Source organism: Hippopotamus amphibius, chromosome 8, assembly GCF_030028045.1.
Source record: "Hippopotamus amphibius kiboko isolate mHipAmp2 chromosome 8, mHipAmp2.hap2, whole genome shotgun sequence".
In the NCBI taxonomy this organism is placed as follows: Eukaryota; Metazoa; Chordata; class Mammalia; order Artiodactyla; family Hippopotamidae; genus Hippopotamus; species Hippopotamus amphibius.
This window is the reverse complement of record NC_080193.1, coordinates 126899354-126914827: the sequence shown is the minus strand read 5'-3', so window position 1 is coordinate 126914827 and position 15474 is coordinate 126899354. Positions and strand designations below refer to the sequence as shown.

At 38.1% G+C, this 15474-nt stretch overlaps 1 protein-coding gene across 1 annotated transcript in view; it reads right to left on the bottom strand.

Moving 5' to 3' along the window:
• Positions 1-15474, bottom strand: part of CHN1 (chimerin 1) — a 198905-nt gene that overhangs the window by 8296 nt on the left and 175135 nt on the right. The window contains exons 9-12 of the mRNA XM_057746578.1: positions 12161-12245; positions 3022-3195; positions 2229-2306; positions 324-461 (exon numbers count right to left, since the gene is read on the bottom strand). Coding sequence (XP_057602561.1) covers positions 324-461; positions 2229-2306; positions 3022-3195; positions 12161-12245 — 475 coding nt within the window. The remainder of the gene's footprint in view (positions 1-323; positions 462-2228; positions 2307-3021; positions 3196-12160; positions 12246-15474) is intronic.

The window sequence follows — 15474 nt, the reverse complement described above, 5'->3', positions numbered from 1 at the left end:
CAAATAGTTGGTCTTGCTTTTTCAATTTCATTTTTCTAGTTATTTTATTTTACAAAAGTACTGGCATATCTAGGAAAACTGGTATAAGCCTTACTTTGGAAAATAAAGGTTAGCACATTACAAAGACACTTCTGATGGCAGAAGTTATAAATAACCTATGTTAGAGAAGAGTTCAAAATTCTTGTGAGTATATTAGCTATGGGGAAAGGCCAGGGAGAAATACTGCATAAAATGCATTCAAGATACTCAGCAGAAAAAACAGGAGATATGATTACCAAGAAGAGGTGATTTGTCAGGTTACAAACGTGCGCCATCATACTTACTGGCGGACTCTATAAACTTAGGGTAGGCGTCATATGTGATGAGTGGAATTGGTAAATCCCTGAAGTACAGCTTCAGCGCACCAGTGATAATGTTGATATCTTCATACATGTTCACAGAAATATCTGCTTTCTCACCATCTTTGAAGGATGTTAAAGGAAACAAAAGTAAACATCTGGATTCACAGCACTTTTAACAAATAACATTTTTGTATATTGTTTTTGAAGATTAGCAATGCTTCAGTTTTTAACATCAAATTCACTGTGCTGATATATATATATCAGCAGGTTCTTGCAAAGCTAAACAAATGCTTCCCATATAATCTAGCAATCACACTCCTTGGTATTTACCCAAAGGAGCTGAAAATTTTGTCCACACAGAAACCTCCCCACAAATGTTTATAGCAGCTTTATTCATAATTGCCAAAAAAAAAAAAAAAAAGGAAGCAATCAAGATGTCTTTCAATAAGTGGACAAACTGTGGTACATCCAGACAAAGGAATATTATTTAGCGATAAAAATAAATGTGCTTTCAAGCCATGAAAAGACATGGAGGAACTTTAAATGCACACTGCCAAGTAAAAGAAGCTGGTCTGAAAAAACTATATATGGTATGATTCCAACTATATGACATTCTGGAGAAGGCAAAGCTATGGAGTCAGCAAGAAGATCACTGGGTGCCAGGTGTTCAGGGGAGGAAGGGAAAGGACAGCTGGAGCGCAGGGATTTTTATGGTATGAAAGTTCTGTATGACACTGTGATGGCAGATACATGATGTTATGCATTTGCCAAAAACCATACATAGAACTGTACAACATAAAGAGTGAACTTTAATGTAAACTATTGACTTTAGTCAATAATAATGTATCAGTGTTGGCTTATCAACTGGAACAGATGTATGAATGCAAGATGTTAATAGAGGAAACTGTGGGCAGGGGCAGGAGAGGAGGGGTTATATGGGAAATCTCCCATGGCCAGTGGCTGGGAACAGACATGCTCAGTTGCTACCTTCCAGAGAAAAAGAAATGCCTAACGTTTAATCTGGTGTAGATTCAGGGTTGTTTCTGACACCATTACTTCACCTCATCTTCTTCAATTTTATCAAGTATGTGGGCTGACCTAGATTTCCTCCTATTGGGTTGGTAATAACATCTCATTTATTTTGTCTTCTGCCTCTGTTGGCTGTAAGAGGTCTGTGATGGGAGAGGAGTGTAATGGAACTAGAAATGTGTACGTGCAAAGGGAAGAGGCTCTTCACAATCACAACTCCTGTTCTTATTCACTTCCTGTATTCAAGCTTACAGTTCCTTGGTACCACCTGTTCCAATACTCAAAACAAAACTATGGGAACAAATCTTAATTTAAACATTAGTTAAAAGAAAATAAGCTGCACTGAGCTATTCTTTGGCTGGGCCCCTCCTCCCACGGTGGGGTGGGGGTGGGGAGTGGTCTGATGCCAGAAGGTCCTCAGTTCCTCGGATTCCTGCCCCGACACATGAGCTTGAACTCTGATGACGCGCTTGAGCGCCAGGCAGAGTTAGGTGGGCCACCGCAAACCTGGGAAATCTGAGACCTGTAATGACTCTGCTTCCCTGCCCTCCCATCCACTTCCACTGTTTTCTCTATGGGGAATGTAAGTGCTGTGTAAATATTCTGCTGAACATGGCCCAGCCTTGGATGCGCATATATATGTTGGTGATATAGTTAAGTTTTATGCTTCTTTCTCACCCTGAAATTTAATAGTTTAACACAACTAATACAAAAATAATAAAAATTATTAGCTAAGTCTTTTTATTTGGCATACTCATTAATGATTTAGAAAAACAATGGAAAGAATAACATAAGAAATTGTGCCTTTTTCGGCAGAGTATTAGTGTCCTGAGTTAATGAATCTGCTGGAAAACACACCTCTGTCAAAAGCCATCTTGACATCTTCAATGAGGTCACTAAATCCTGAGACTCGGTACAGTCCTTCAGAATTAAGACCTGTAAAAGTGAAGCAGGGGAGCTACTTAGTTTCTTTGGAATTATGCCTTCAAATGTTAACTTCTTCTCATACTTTAGGCTGGGGAAGTAATGTGTCAGGAAGAATGATGAAATATACATGTTTAGAAACCTCTTCACACTTTTCTCCTAAAATAAAACCATTTCACTCACAGTTCTTTAATTCTGACCCACTGTCACCTGAATATCTGTACTGCGGCTCATCATTTTGTCTAACTAGATCGAAAACCTTAAGTCTCAAGGGAAATAATTTCATCACCCCCATTACACCATAAACTCTTTTATATAACAGAAGACTAAGATAAACTATATTAATAGGCCTGCAGCAGTTTTTCCCAAGTGGCAAAGAGTAATTAGGGTGCAGTTCTGGTTTTTGGTTTTTTGGCCTAGGATAGTTTTAAACAGAGCACTTATACCTTTGCTTTTTGGACCCAAGAAAAATATAAAAACTGAAAAATGAATTGGTATCTACATATCAACTTTTACAGACTGGAAGCATCATCCATAAATATATTTTTAAGCATATTTCTTATAACTATTTAAATGTACCTCGAAATCATGCTGGTTAATTACTTGTTAATTGATTTCAGACTTTCAGATCATTTGTTATCTGAAATCATTCTCCCTAAACTTGCAGGAGAAAACCTGGTTGTGCAGTGAGCGCCGACTGCTCTGAACCTTGCTGGAAACGCCTCACCTCGGGATTCAATCTCCCTGATGCACATGTCCACCACCATGGGCCGCTTAGTGATGTGGGCTTTCACGAGTGTTGTCAGGTCACAGCTGTACACCTTCTTGACATGTTTCAAGTCCGGCTTACAGTCGTTTGGGACCATCTTGGAACACTGCTTATGAACATTCAAACCACAATCTAAAGAATAAAGAAAGGAAAAATTCATCATTGGTTTCAGAATTCTGAGCATTCTAGAGTGTTTATTTTGGCAAGACACTCCGACTTGAATTAGGTTTAAAAGGGGAGTAGCTTTCAGCCTGCAGAGTGGGGGAAACATTCTCCTCATTCTTTTGGAAAATTCTGATTTTAAGTTAGAAGACTAGAATTCTAGCTCATGTTCTGTCATTTACTTACTGTACTATATCAGGAGAATACCAACCCAGACCAAACAAAATTAATAGGTGTTCCGTTAAATATCTACGAAACGTAATTTTATACCAACTAGTCAACTAAAAATTTATCCATTTCTTTAAAGTTATATAAAAAATTATATTCACTGTGGGACAGAACTGCATTTTAATAAATCTGATATGAGGTGGAACTGAACCTCCAAAAGTAAGAGTATCCCAGGGCCCTCTTAAATGATCCTGCTCACATTTATATCTACTCATAATTCTTTATACATATAAGATAATATAGGCCACATCCAGTAGCTGAAAACAGCTAGTTGTTGTTACTATTATCAACAGCTTAACATGCGATTCCAAGTGCTTTACATTATTTACACAACTCTGTAAAACAGCTACTATTCTTCTTCTTTTACAAACCTGATGAAACTAAGCACGTACATGTTAAGTAACTTACCCACGTCATTTAGTACGTACTGGAGCTGAGATTCAAGCCTACAAAGACTGTAGAATCCACGATTTTAACACCTATACCATATTGCCTCTACTGAAGTTGTTCCCTTGCTTTGTCATTTTATTGGGTTGTAGCTTCTAAGATGCCAGAATCCAAACATTTTCTGGTTAATATTTGGAGATATTTAATTTTCAACAAGAAGAGCACAATGGCATTTTAGAAGAAATAGAGAGGAACGCAAATATTTTGCTAAATTGGACCTAAGAGATATGGATTATATCTGAATAATTTAATGAAAATAAATGTCGCTTTTATGTTTTTAAAAAATACTACCCATTTGTTTTTAAGTTCATGAAAACGTGATGCTGACCTCTCAAAAATCCAACCCCACTGGGGCACACAAAATTTACAGCCAGGTCTTCATGGATCTGAAAACCATACAATCCCATGACCACTGTCTGTGGTCCTTGGGCAAGCTTCAGTTTTGCTTGCGGTTTGGGCAGGAAGGGTAGCAAAACATTCACCTCACAGAAATGTTATAAGAATTAAGAAGCCAATGCATTCAAGATGATTTACACGTTATAAACTGTTAGATAAATCCTGAGGAGCATCATCGTTGTTATGACTTCTGGTGAAGCTGCTGTCTCGTCATACACGGTAGTAACCGTTAACAGAGACGAGGAAAATTAGCCAAAGCTTATAAACGGAATTGTTCTTTCATTAGTTAAACATGTAGACATTGCCAACTTGAAAAAAACTTACGGCTTGTGGTGACTCTAAGGGAGGAAGTCATATGTGCTGAGCACCTCCCACAGGCTAGGTATAGAGGGAAGCTGAGTCTTTGCGCGTGCGTGCGTGCGTGCGTGCGTGCGTGCGTGTGTGTGTGTGTGTGTGTGTGTGTGTGTAAGTGAACAGACTGGTGATGGCGTGGCCCATGCTAATGGTGTCCAAACATCAGCATCAGCACCAAGAACAGGTGCTTCTTTGATTACATAAAGGCTGCCAGGGCAAGGAGCTTGATCTGTACCACCTGAAGAAATGACCCAACACTGTTGGGTGTAGTTAAATAATGTCCAAATGAATACATAACCCAAACCCCCAATTCCTCTTTATTCTATATTAGGTATAAAAAAAGATTTCTGATTCAATCATAAGGCAACTCGCTGGCAACGTCCACTTAAAAGACCTCATCTCCCCTGAACATTTTAATATTTTGTATACATTTCATAATTTAGAGTTAGATCTAGAATCTATTAGTTGTGTGATTTTTGAGTGCGTTACTTAAACTTTATGCCTTAGTTACATAAAATGGGAATAATAACAATAGTATTTATGCCTTATTATTATTAGGTTCTATTAGTATGTTAATGTGAGGCTTTAATGTTAATACACACAAAATGCTTACACATAGTGAATTATAATTTTTTACCATGACTCTAGTTATTCAGAAGAATGAGACACTCTGCGAGGTCTTTCCTAGGTAGTGCCCCAGGGTTCGTTGTATGGCCTCGTCATAAGCAGCTTAAGGTCAGGAGCTACGCTGCTCTCTGGGCCAGTTCTGGCTTGTCAGATGTGAATGCCACGTCCTGAAAAGGACTTGGATGCAGGGGTTATAGCTGCTTCCTTATCCACACTGTTCTTAATACATTTCATTTACATAAAAGTACTTCCAAGTAGGTATATCATTTGTCTCTCACTGTTTTCACCAAATCTGGGGAGTTTTCAGCCACCATTTTTTTCAAATATCTTTCACCCTCTCCCTTTTTATCCTCTCCTGGGACTCCCAACAATGTAATTGTTAAATCTTTTGTTACTGTCCTACAGGTCTCTGAGGCTGAGTTCACTTTTTAAAATCTATTTTTGCTCTTACTGGAACTGGATAATTTCTACTGATCTATCTTCAGGTTCATGAATTCCTTCCTCTGACATATGGTATCTACTACTGAGCCCATCCTGTGGGTTTATTTAATAAATGTTTCAGTTCTAAAATTTCCATTGAGTTCTTCTATCTTTATTTCTTTTCTGATATTGCCTATTTTTTCATTTGTTTCAAGAGTGTTTCCAATTGCTTCTTGGAACATTTTTATGATAGCTGCTTTCCTCGTCTGATAATTCCAACATCTATGTCACCTCAATACTGGCGACTGTTGATTGTCTTTTTTCATCTGCGTTGAGATGTTCCTGGTACTTTGTATGAAGTGTAATTTTGAACTGCATCCTGGATGTTTTGGGTGTTGTAAGACTCTGGTTCCTATTGAAATCTTCAATTTTAGCAGGTAGTTAACCTGTTTAGGTTTAGAATGCACATCCTGGCACGTCTTTCACAGGCTGTGTCTTAAATGTCAACCTAGTTTACAAAAAGCCTTTGTAATGCTAATGCGGCGCTAATTTGCCTACCAAACTTGTATGTTATTCAAATGGCAGGACTCTACCCCACATTTTGGGGAGGGAGGAGGGCCACCGCCTAGTTACTACTGCAGGGTGGGGATGAAAGTCAGGGTTTGCCCTCGAACCTGGTTGGGGAGGAATGGTGTGCTGCACGGAACTGCAGGGTGGGCATGCTGCACGGAACTGCAGGGTGGGCATGCAGGAGAGTTCTGATCATGGTCTCATTACTGCAGGTCAGGGATGAAGACAGGGCTTTGTCCACAGACTTGGTCTGAGTGTGTGCTGCCCACTATAGGCGGGGGACGAAAGTCAGGGTTCCACCCACAGGCCAAGGTGGGGGATCATTTTATTGCTGCAAGATGGTGATGGAAGACAGGGCTCCACTCAACAGACTCACAGGAGAGGAGTACAACCTTGTTATTGCAGAGTGGGATGGAAAACAGGGTTCTACCCACAGACTTCTGCTGCAGACTGGGGAGGGGTAGCAATCTGGCTTTATTATGGTGTTCACCTGGAGAACGGTAGATAAGACTAAGAGATTTCTGTCTGGCTCAGCTGCCCTTTTCCCAGGGCTTTGGCTGGGAAGAGCTGGCTTTTCTCAGGATTGTTTTTTGTCTGTGCCTGTTGGCATTTATGGGTTGTGGGTGTCTCCAGTGCTCAGGCTGGGATACACAGGAGTTTCAAAAAAAGCCAAAATCCAAAATACTACTGGGCAACTTGCTTCTGGGTTCCCTGAGTCCTGAGGTCCCTAATCAGCCTTCCTTCTTTTACCCAATTTCACAGTCTTCTGATAGCTGACGTATATATTTGGTCCAGAGTCTTTTGTTATTATGAGGAATAAAACAACATATTTATTCATCTTGTCTACAACCAGAGGAACTCTTACATAGTATTTTAAAAGCATAAAAGTCAGCAGAGCTTCATTATCTAAAAATAATGTTGATGTGTCTCATACTTTGAGTGTGATCACAGATCCAGTTGGAAAGGATGAGTAACTACCTATCCGAGTGTCTTCTTTTCACAAAGACAGTTAAGCTCAGAGAGGCTAAATGACTTGTTCAAGCTGCTCAGCCAGAAACTGGTAGAACTGAGATTTAAACCCTGGCTTCCTAATTCCCATCCTGTGCTCTTCCCACTGAGTGATATATATACCACTTTTCACCAACAGCACACCATGTACACTGAATTATTGTTTTCAGGGTTGAAGATGAATTTGCTATTTTCAACCTCTTATTCAATAATGTATGTCGTACCTATTATTTGTTGTATATTCTTGAGTCTAAAAGGCACTGCTATATTTTACTGTTACAGAAATCTATACATGATTTGGCAAGGACTTTTAAAAAGCAGTGATAAAACCTATCCATTATATTCTTGTTTTGTCACATTCCTTCCTAAGTATAAACACTAAATGGAAATCCAGTATAAAGTAAAACAGTAAAATTTGGATGCATCCACAGAATATGAAAACATCTTAATGGCACTAATGGCCTGATATTAACTTTTTTCCTTTGAATGTTTGCAGTTATCTCCCATTGTAAACATCAGCAAATGCCTAATTTATTTGTGACTCACTGAAAACTGGATAAAGTGATGACTGAGCTCAGATTTAGGTATTTAACGAGGAGGGAACTATTTCCTAAACTGATATTCTTTCTTGCATTTGGATAAGATTAAACTGTGGGACAATATATTATGCTCAATTTTAGAAATAAATTTCAAAGGCCAAATTTTTGGCAGGATTGGATGTGAAGTCTTTCAGAAGACCAAAGGATAGGGCAAAGTCATTAAAATAAAGTATCTTTATACCCTTAAGTTCACAGTGCAATATACCAGCTCTGAGCTTGCTATGAAAATTGCTGTTTCAGGGACTGGCAGTATATCAATATTTCAGTTTGCCATTAAGACTTTATTTGGTTTTCATACTTATTTATTAAAGTCATATAACTCCTATATAGTTCCATTTCTCCCAAGGAAGCTCTACACTATAAATGAAAAAAAAAAAGTCCATAAAAGATTATTTCATTTGTTGCATCTCTTTTTTGGTAGGTTATTTTTATGTTACAATTAAAGCACAGTGCCCCCTCACAATTCTTCAAGTTAATAAGCACAGAATAAACACATGAAAGGAGGAATGAGAAATTCAAATCATATTTCATTCTGTCCTTATTAATAAAGTATTTCTATTAGACTACTAACTTGAGGTTACTCTCAGATTTTCTGGGCTTGACTTCTCTAAAAAACGTGTATTTTATATCTAAAAAGCAAAGAAACCTATTTTTTTAAATAAATAGCTTATATTATTTACACTCTATTGATAGGATTAAGGGGTAATGTTAATGTGTGTTTTGAAAGGAAAGATAATTATTCACTCTTTTCTATGTGTGCTCCTATTTTAAGTTAATCACAAATAGAATCTTTATTTTCAAACATGTCTCTCAGTTGTCTCCACCTCCACCTCCACCCCTGCTCAGGAAAAGTGGAACTACCCCATTTCTAACATGTGTCGGAAGTCACTATTTTCACAAGCAAAATTAAGAAGAATACTTTGTTCTTTGGGATATTTATGAAAACATTGCTTTCAATTAAAAAGAGCTACATGAAAGTCTTAAGCAAGTCTAACCAAGTTCTCACTGGGTTACAAGGACAAACGTAACTTTTTAGGTACAATCAAAGCAGTAATTAAAATAGAAGACAGTACTTCCCCTTCTCCAACCTATAAGTTAAGTGCTTGTATATACCAAGCAATAAATACATTTTATTATTAGGAAAGAAATTGCTGCCATTTCCTTCTGGGGGCCGGCAGCAATGATAATGACACACTGGAAAAATGAAGTCACTTTCTTAAATAACCAACACTAAGCTGTCCTCATTGGCTGTGGGTGCTGAGCAAGCCTAGAGCTTTCAGTCCTGAGGGGACAGCTTGCTTGCTATTAGCTGGATTCTGTCAGATTCCTGCAGCAACTCCGCCAGCCTGCAACACCACCCAACACTTTGCATAACGTTTAAGAAAAAAAAAAAAAAAAAGTGGGGGGTGGTGGGATACAAAATTGCTGCTTTTGGCAAACATTCCTTTAAAAATTCCTGACAACTTCTCTTCTGCCTTGGTGGATTTTGCAAAAAGAAACCAGAACAAAGGAAGCTGTCTTAGTGATCAAATGCAGATACCTACATCTCTTTTCTGACAGGCAGTAAGCATGCCATTTTTCATTGGAAGTAACAGCTTTAATGTTTAGTGGCTAATGTATTAGTCTCCTATCGCTGCTGAAACAAATTACCATAAACTTAGCGGTTTAAAACGACATGAGTGTGTCATCTAACAGTTCTGGGGGTCAGAAGTCCCAAATCAGTTTCACTGGACTGAAATCAAGGTCTTAGTGTGCCTCTGTTCCTTCTAGAGCCTCCAGGGGAGACTCTGTTTCTTTCCTTGCCTTTTCCAGCTTCCAGAGGCTGCCTGCATTCATTGGCTCTTGGCCCCTTTCCTCCATCTTCAAAGCTAGCAGCATAGCATCTTCGCTCTTTTCTGACCTCTGCTTCTGCCCTTATATCGTTTATCTGACTCAGCCTCTTTTGCCTCCCTCCTATAGGGACCCTTGTGACTGCAATTACACTGGGCCACTCTGACAGTCTACAGTAATCTCCCCATCTCAAATTCATTAACTTAATCACAGAGTCTCCTTTGCCAGGAAAGCAAACATAGTCACAGATTCTGGGGATTGGGAAGGAGACATCTTTGGGGAGCCAATGTTCACCCTACCACAGTTCTCTCTCTCTTTAAATTCTTAATTCTCTGCATTCTGTTTTATATAAAGTAGATGGCTCAAAGGTCAGGGTGAGCCACTTCAGATCAAAGAATCCCACTGTCAATCTAAATGTAATTAGTTATCCCAGAAAACAGAAGTAACTCAAATCCCAACCTTCCACATTTAAAAAAATGGGTTGACTTGTTCTTACATTGCTCCCGAATAGGGTTCTAATCACACAGAAGGTAATGCATTTGAAGACAAGATATGACATAAAATGAAAAGGCTTTTCTTTACATTGTTGACCTTTACTCACAATAAAAAGTGGAGGCTATCCAAGTGGGTGGCTATGGGATGGGGTGAATCATTTTCTTTCTTCTTTTCCTTCACATTATTACTATCATAAACATTCCAAAACATTTATTTCAAACATGATCTGGGACTGCAGCATATTGCCAAAGATTATTTGTTTGTGTTGTGCTAGTTCTCTGCTAATAGCTGACTCAGAATTTCCATGTAGGTGGCCTTCAGTCTTTCAAAATGTAAATGATAAACATTATCACTCTAGTAAAAGAAAAGCTTTTGGGTTAGCGACAATCTTAAAGTGTTTAAGAAACTGCTGCAGTCTCATCTGGTCAAGGCTATGTCATAAAGGCAAACCAGGCTTATTAAGACCATCATTCTTCAAGCAGGTGATTTGTGCTTTGGAAAGGATACTCCATTTGCCTCTGAAACAAGACAATGATGTGGATGGTCTTAACTACACGACTATGTTCCATTGTGGTCCCCTCCAGATCAAAGGCTCAACAACAGCTTTCCTAGTGATGGTTCCTCATCCTGACTCTGGGTAACCACCAGCCAGGAAGATACTGTTGTTCTCACTTATTCTCTGGGCAGAGACCTGCAAATGGGGCTGTCAGCCCTCTAGGATGAGGGAGGAATTAGACTGTCTCTGAGCTGTTCAAAGTCAAGATGTGAGGAATTCTTACCCCTCCCCGTGGCAGGGAGGTGCCTGAATGGATCTGGCTAGTGATATACGCCTGGACCTTTCATGCTTTAGTGATGCTAAGGGAGTCATAACTGAAGGAAGGGTGACTTGGAACATTCACATGCAACACAGACCGCACCTTGCTATTCAAAGAAAATGCAATTTAGAAATAAGAAAAATCAGACCTGAGAAGTTTCTGCACATAATGGACAATAAAAATATTCCATTAAGAATCATGCCACAAAAGAAATGTGGACTTTTACAGTGCTAAATTTGACAATTACTTCAGGTACCATTTTGAAACACTTTACTCTTCATATACATTTTTAAAGTTAAGCTTCATGCAAAAGACATGTAAGAAGGTATTTTTTAGTTTTACAATTTAAATAGCAGAAAGAAACTTCTATGACCTAACATTACACATGTGAAATTTAATTATTTTTAAGCCTATGCCAGAATTTACAGCAGTTTGAATAAATGGCCATTACTCGGTATAGTTAGTTCTATACAAGTGAATTTCACATGATGTGAATAACTATTTACTTCATAAAGCATTTCAACAAATTCCTGAGTTGGTTATTTCGTTATGCGGAAATCTTACAAGTTTCTAAATTTACATCTAAAATACTATGGGCATATTTTATAAAAAGGATTTGGCATAGTCAAGATTTCAAAATGTCACAAACAAAATATTAGTGACTAAGTGCTTTTCCAGAATTTGGTAATCATCTTTGAAGATAAATTCACGGATTTTTAAAGCTTCAATTTGATTTTACAAAATTTAGTAAGGACAATTTCAGCTTAACAAGTTATCTTTAAAATTCAGTTTCTAAGGCAACAATCATAGGTCCCTGTACACTGCTTTAAAAAAATCATTTTTATAAATTTAGTCACTGCAACATCAAAGGCAAGGCAAATATAACTGCCTTACTGTTATCTCCTTTTATCAGACTTTTTGAACAAGATGACTTTTCTCTTTTTAATGGACCAGACTGCTGCCCATTAAGTACACGACTAAGGGCAGGTAAAATACCAACACCCAACGTGGCTGCCTGAGAACCCAGGCTGTTAAGAGCAGACGGGGATCCAGCCCATTGTATGTACGTAATGGCAAATCTCCTCGTAAGTTACTCCTAACAACTTCATAACTTCCTCGGGAAAGTGAAAAGGGAAGAGCTCTTACCTGCACATTTCACTCCCTGAGCAATGAGCCCCCACATGAAGTTGGCACAGTATTCACACCAGTGCGGCCCTCTGAATGTATGGACCTGAAAAAGAGTAGTGGCAAAGTGGCCGGAGGGGAAACCCATAGATGAGGAGATTTCCCATCAAAGCACGCATATACAAGCCATCGTGTTAGTATGAAGAGGCACAAGATGGTTACATTTACAAAAACCTTGGGTTGAGTGGAATTGACAAGCAGTTAAAATTTCCTTCAGAGCTTGATTTCCTCTGTTTTAGAAATGGTGATACATCAAATCAATATTCTGCTATTTACTTTTGAAAACAATTTCTACAGTGGAATTTTCCAACTGGTCCCCTCCAGCTGTCAGCAGTCTCATCTATGTGTTAGACAAGTACTGGCGAATCCCGAGCGCTACGGCATCAAGAAGGAGGATGTGGAGCAATGCAGACTCTGGATGGATGGATGATCCAGCTTCTGTCCCCTGGGACCACAGTTAGGGCCACGGGTGTTGAAGGTGATATTTAGTGACTGGTTACAACTGAATCATCAAAAAAGGGCTAATTTCTCTTCAAAACCATTTGATACGTACCATGTTAGCAAAGAAAATGAATATATTTTAGAAACTGCAGAAGCTACAGTTAATCAGAAACCCTGTTTGAATACAGTAATTATTCATTCATCTTTTCAGCTCATAAAGGTTTTACTGCATTTGATTCTTTTATCCCTAAGAAAGGAACCTTCAAAGAAGGATTCAAATGCTAAGATACCTATAGAATTTATGGATAGGAAAAAGAAGCCATTCTAGCTTAACCTAAATGAAAAAATACTGGTAGAAAAAAAAAAAAAAAACTGGTAGAATAGAGAAGCAAAAAATCCAAACCCCAAACATTAAAGAATAAAAGAAAAATATCTTGAATATTATCAGTAACATTTTAAGTGAATATGGGCTGAAAATGTACTCAAGAAGTTAAAAGAAAAGAGTGAACAAGGAAGTTACTGTTCTGTATCAGATTACATTTACTTGAGATAAGTTCTTATACATATGATTTCCTCCAGCAGAAAACAGCAATATAAGAGTGAAAATTACAAATGTGACGATTTCAACATAAATATCTGCCAAAACAGCTACTGTAAATAATGAAATTCTCAGCTAAAATTGTCATTTTTATTACTGTCCTTTTTATATGTGATTTTCTGTTGTTGTTGGTTATCTATCTTATACATAGTAGTGTGTATATGTTAATCCCAGCCTAATTTATCCCTCCCCCAATCCCCTCTGGTAACCATTCTGCTTTGGAAATAAGTTCATCTGTGCCTTTTTTTTTCTTTTAGATTCCACATATAAACATACCATATGGTATCTGTCTTTCTCTGTCTGGCTTACTTCACTCAGTATAATAATCTCTAGGTTCATCTATGTTACTGCAAATGGCATTATTTCATTTTTTTTATGGCTGAGTAGTATTCCATTGTGTATATATATACCACATCCTCTTTATCCATTCCTCTGTCGATGGAAATTTAGGTTGCTTCCATGTTTTGGCTATTATAAATAGTGCTGCAATGAACATTGGGGTTTTTGTATCTTTTCAAATTATGTTTTTTTTTCCAGATATACGCCCAGGAGTGGGATTGCTGGATCATATGGTAGCTCTATTTTTAGATTTTTAAAGGAACCTCCATACTGTTCTCTATAGTGGCTGCACAATTTAATTCCCACCAACAGTATAGGAGGGTTCCCTTTTCTCCACACCCTTATCCAGCATTTATTGTTTGTGGACTTTTTAAAATGGCCATTCTGATGGGTGTGAGGTGATCCCTCACTGTAGTTTTGATTTGCATTTCTCTAATAATTAGCAATGTTGAGCATCTTTTCATATGCCTTTTGGCTATCTGTATGTCTTCTTTGGAGAAATGTCTATTTAAGGTTTCTGCCCATTCTTTGATTCAATTTTTTTTTGATATTGAGCTGTACTTTGTCGGTCACATCATTGGCAAATATTTCCTCCCATTCTGTAGGTTGTCTTTTCGTTTTGTTTATGGTTTCCTTTGCTGTGCAAAAACTTTTAAGTATAATTAGGTCTTATGTGTATATTAGTAAGTGATTTTTAAGACACACATACATACACATATATACGTGTGTGTGCGTATAAACTTCAAACTTAAGATGCTACTGAACGTAAGACTTACCTTGAATGTAAGATACATAAATTCCATTTAGAAAAATCATGCCATTTATGACATGCCACTGATGATAAGCTTAATTACAATTTCAGAGGTGTTAAAATGAAAAAAAAAAGCATAAAGTAGAATCAATGAAATATGGTATATCAGCATTCAAAGTAATACTACTGGCAAGAATATCCACATGAGGTAGCGGTAGATAACCCAGGGTTCATTCCAAGCAGGTATGTGCTTGTGACTCTGATCACTGCCAAGTGAGCTCACGTACAAAATGTTGTGTTGATTTTGAAAAGAAGGCCACAATCCCTTCTATGTCTTTTATGGAAAAGCGTCAGGAATGCAGACACAGTTGCTTCTGGATTGTGAATGATGTTCAGAGCCTGTAAATTGAAAGCATTTCCTGGAGTTCCTGAAGGTGAGCCCAAGGTCAATATTCAGACAGACGGTGATATCTTTATTTTTTTTTATGTTCCTCTGATTGAATAAAACTGGATAAAGTATGCAATCTTGCTTTGAATCTGAGGCAAATGAGTGCAACAGATAGCACTGACTCATATTTTAGAAGTTATATAATCATGAAATAGCTAGAGAATTGTGCAGTTATTTTTAGGGGCAGTCTCAGGATAACCCAGTTTCACGTAACTTGTAAGGTTAATAAACTGGACTGGAAGTGTGGAGGAAGTCCCCATTTTGTATCTGCCAGTTACTCATGATAAAGGGTGTTAAAGGTCCCCTGGTGTGTAAATCACTGAAACAGAGAAGGCCTCTTGGCAAACAGAACTGGGTATTGAGATGTGATAGAACGAATTCCCTTCCTCCCCTTCACAAAGCAGTAATGAATGTGGCCTTTTGGAAACCTTGGGACATTTCTTCGTATTACGTGTGCTGAAGAAAGGGTTTCATTGTCCGAGCAACCCAACGTTCTCTACTCAGAGGATCACACACACGTATCTCAGAAAGCAAGCTTTAGGAAATTGTTCTTCTTTCCTTCTTGGACAGGTTTTTGTACAGGCATCTTGCCGCTTGCGGCTGGTTTTAGTGATGGTGGTTTTTGTTTTTTTAAACTGCTTGTAAGGCAGGTTACATAGCTCTCCAGGAAATGGTTCTAGAAGTAGGCCTTGAAGCAC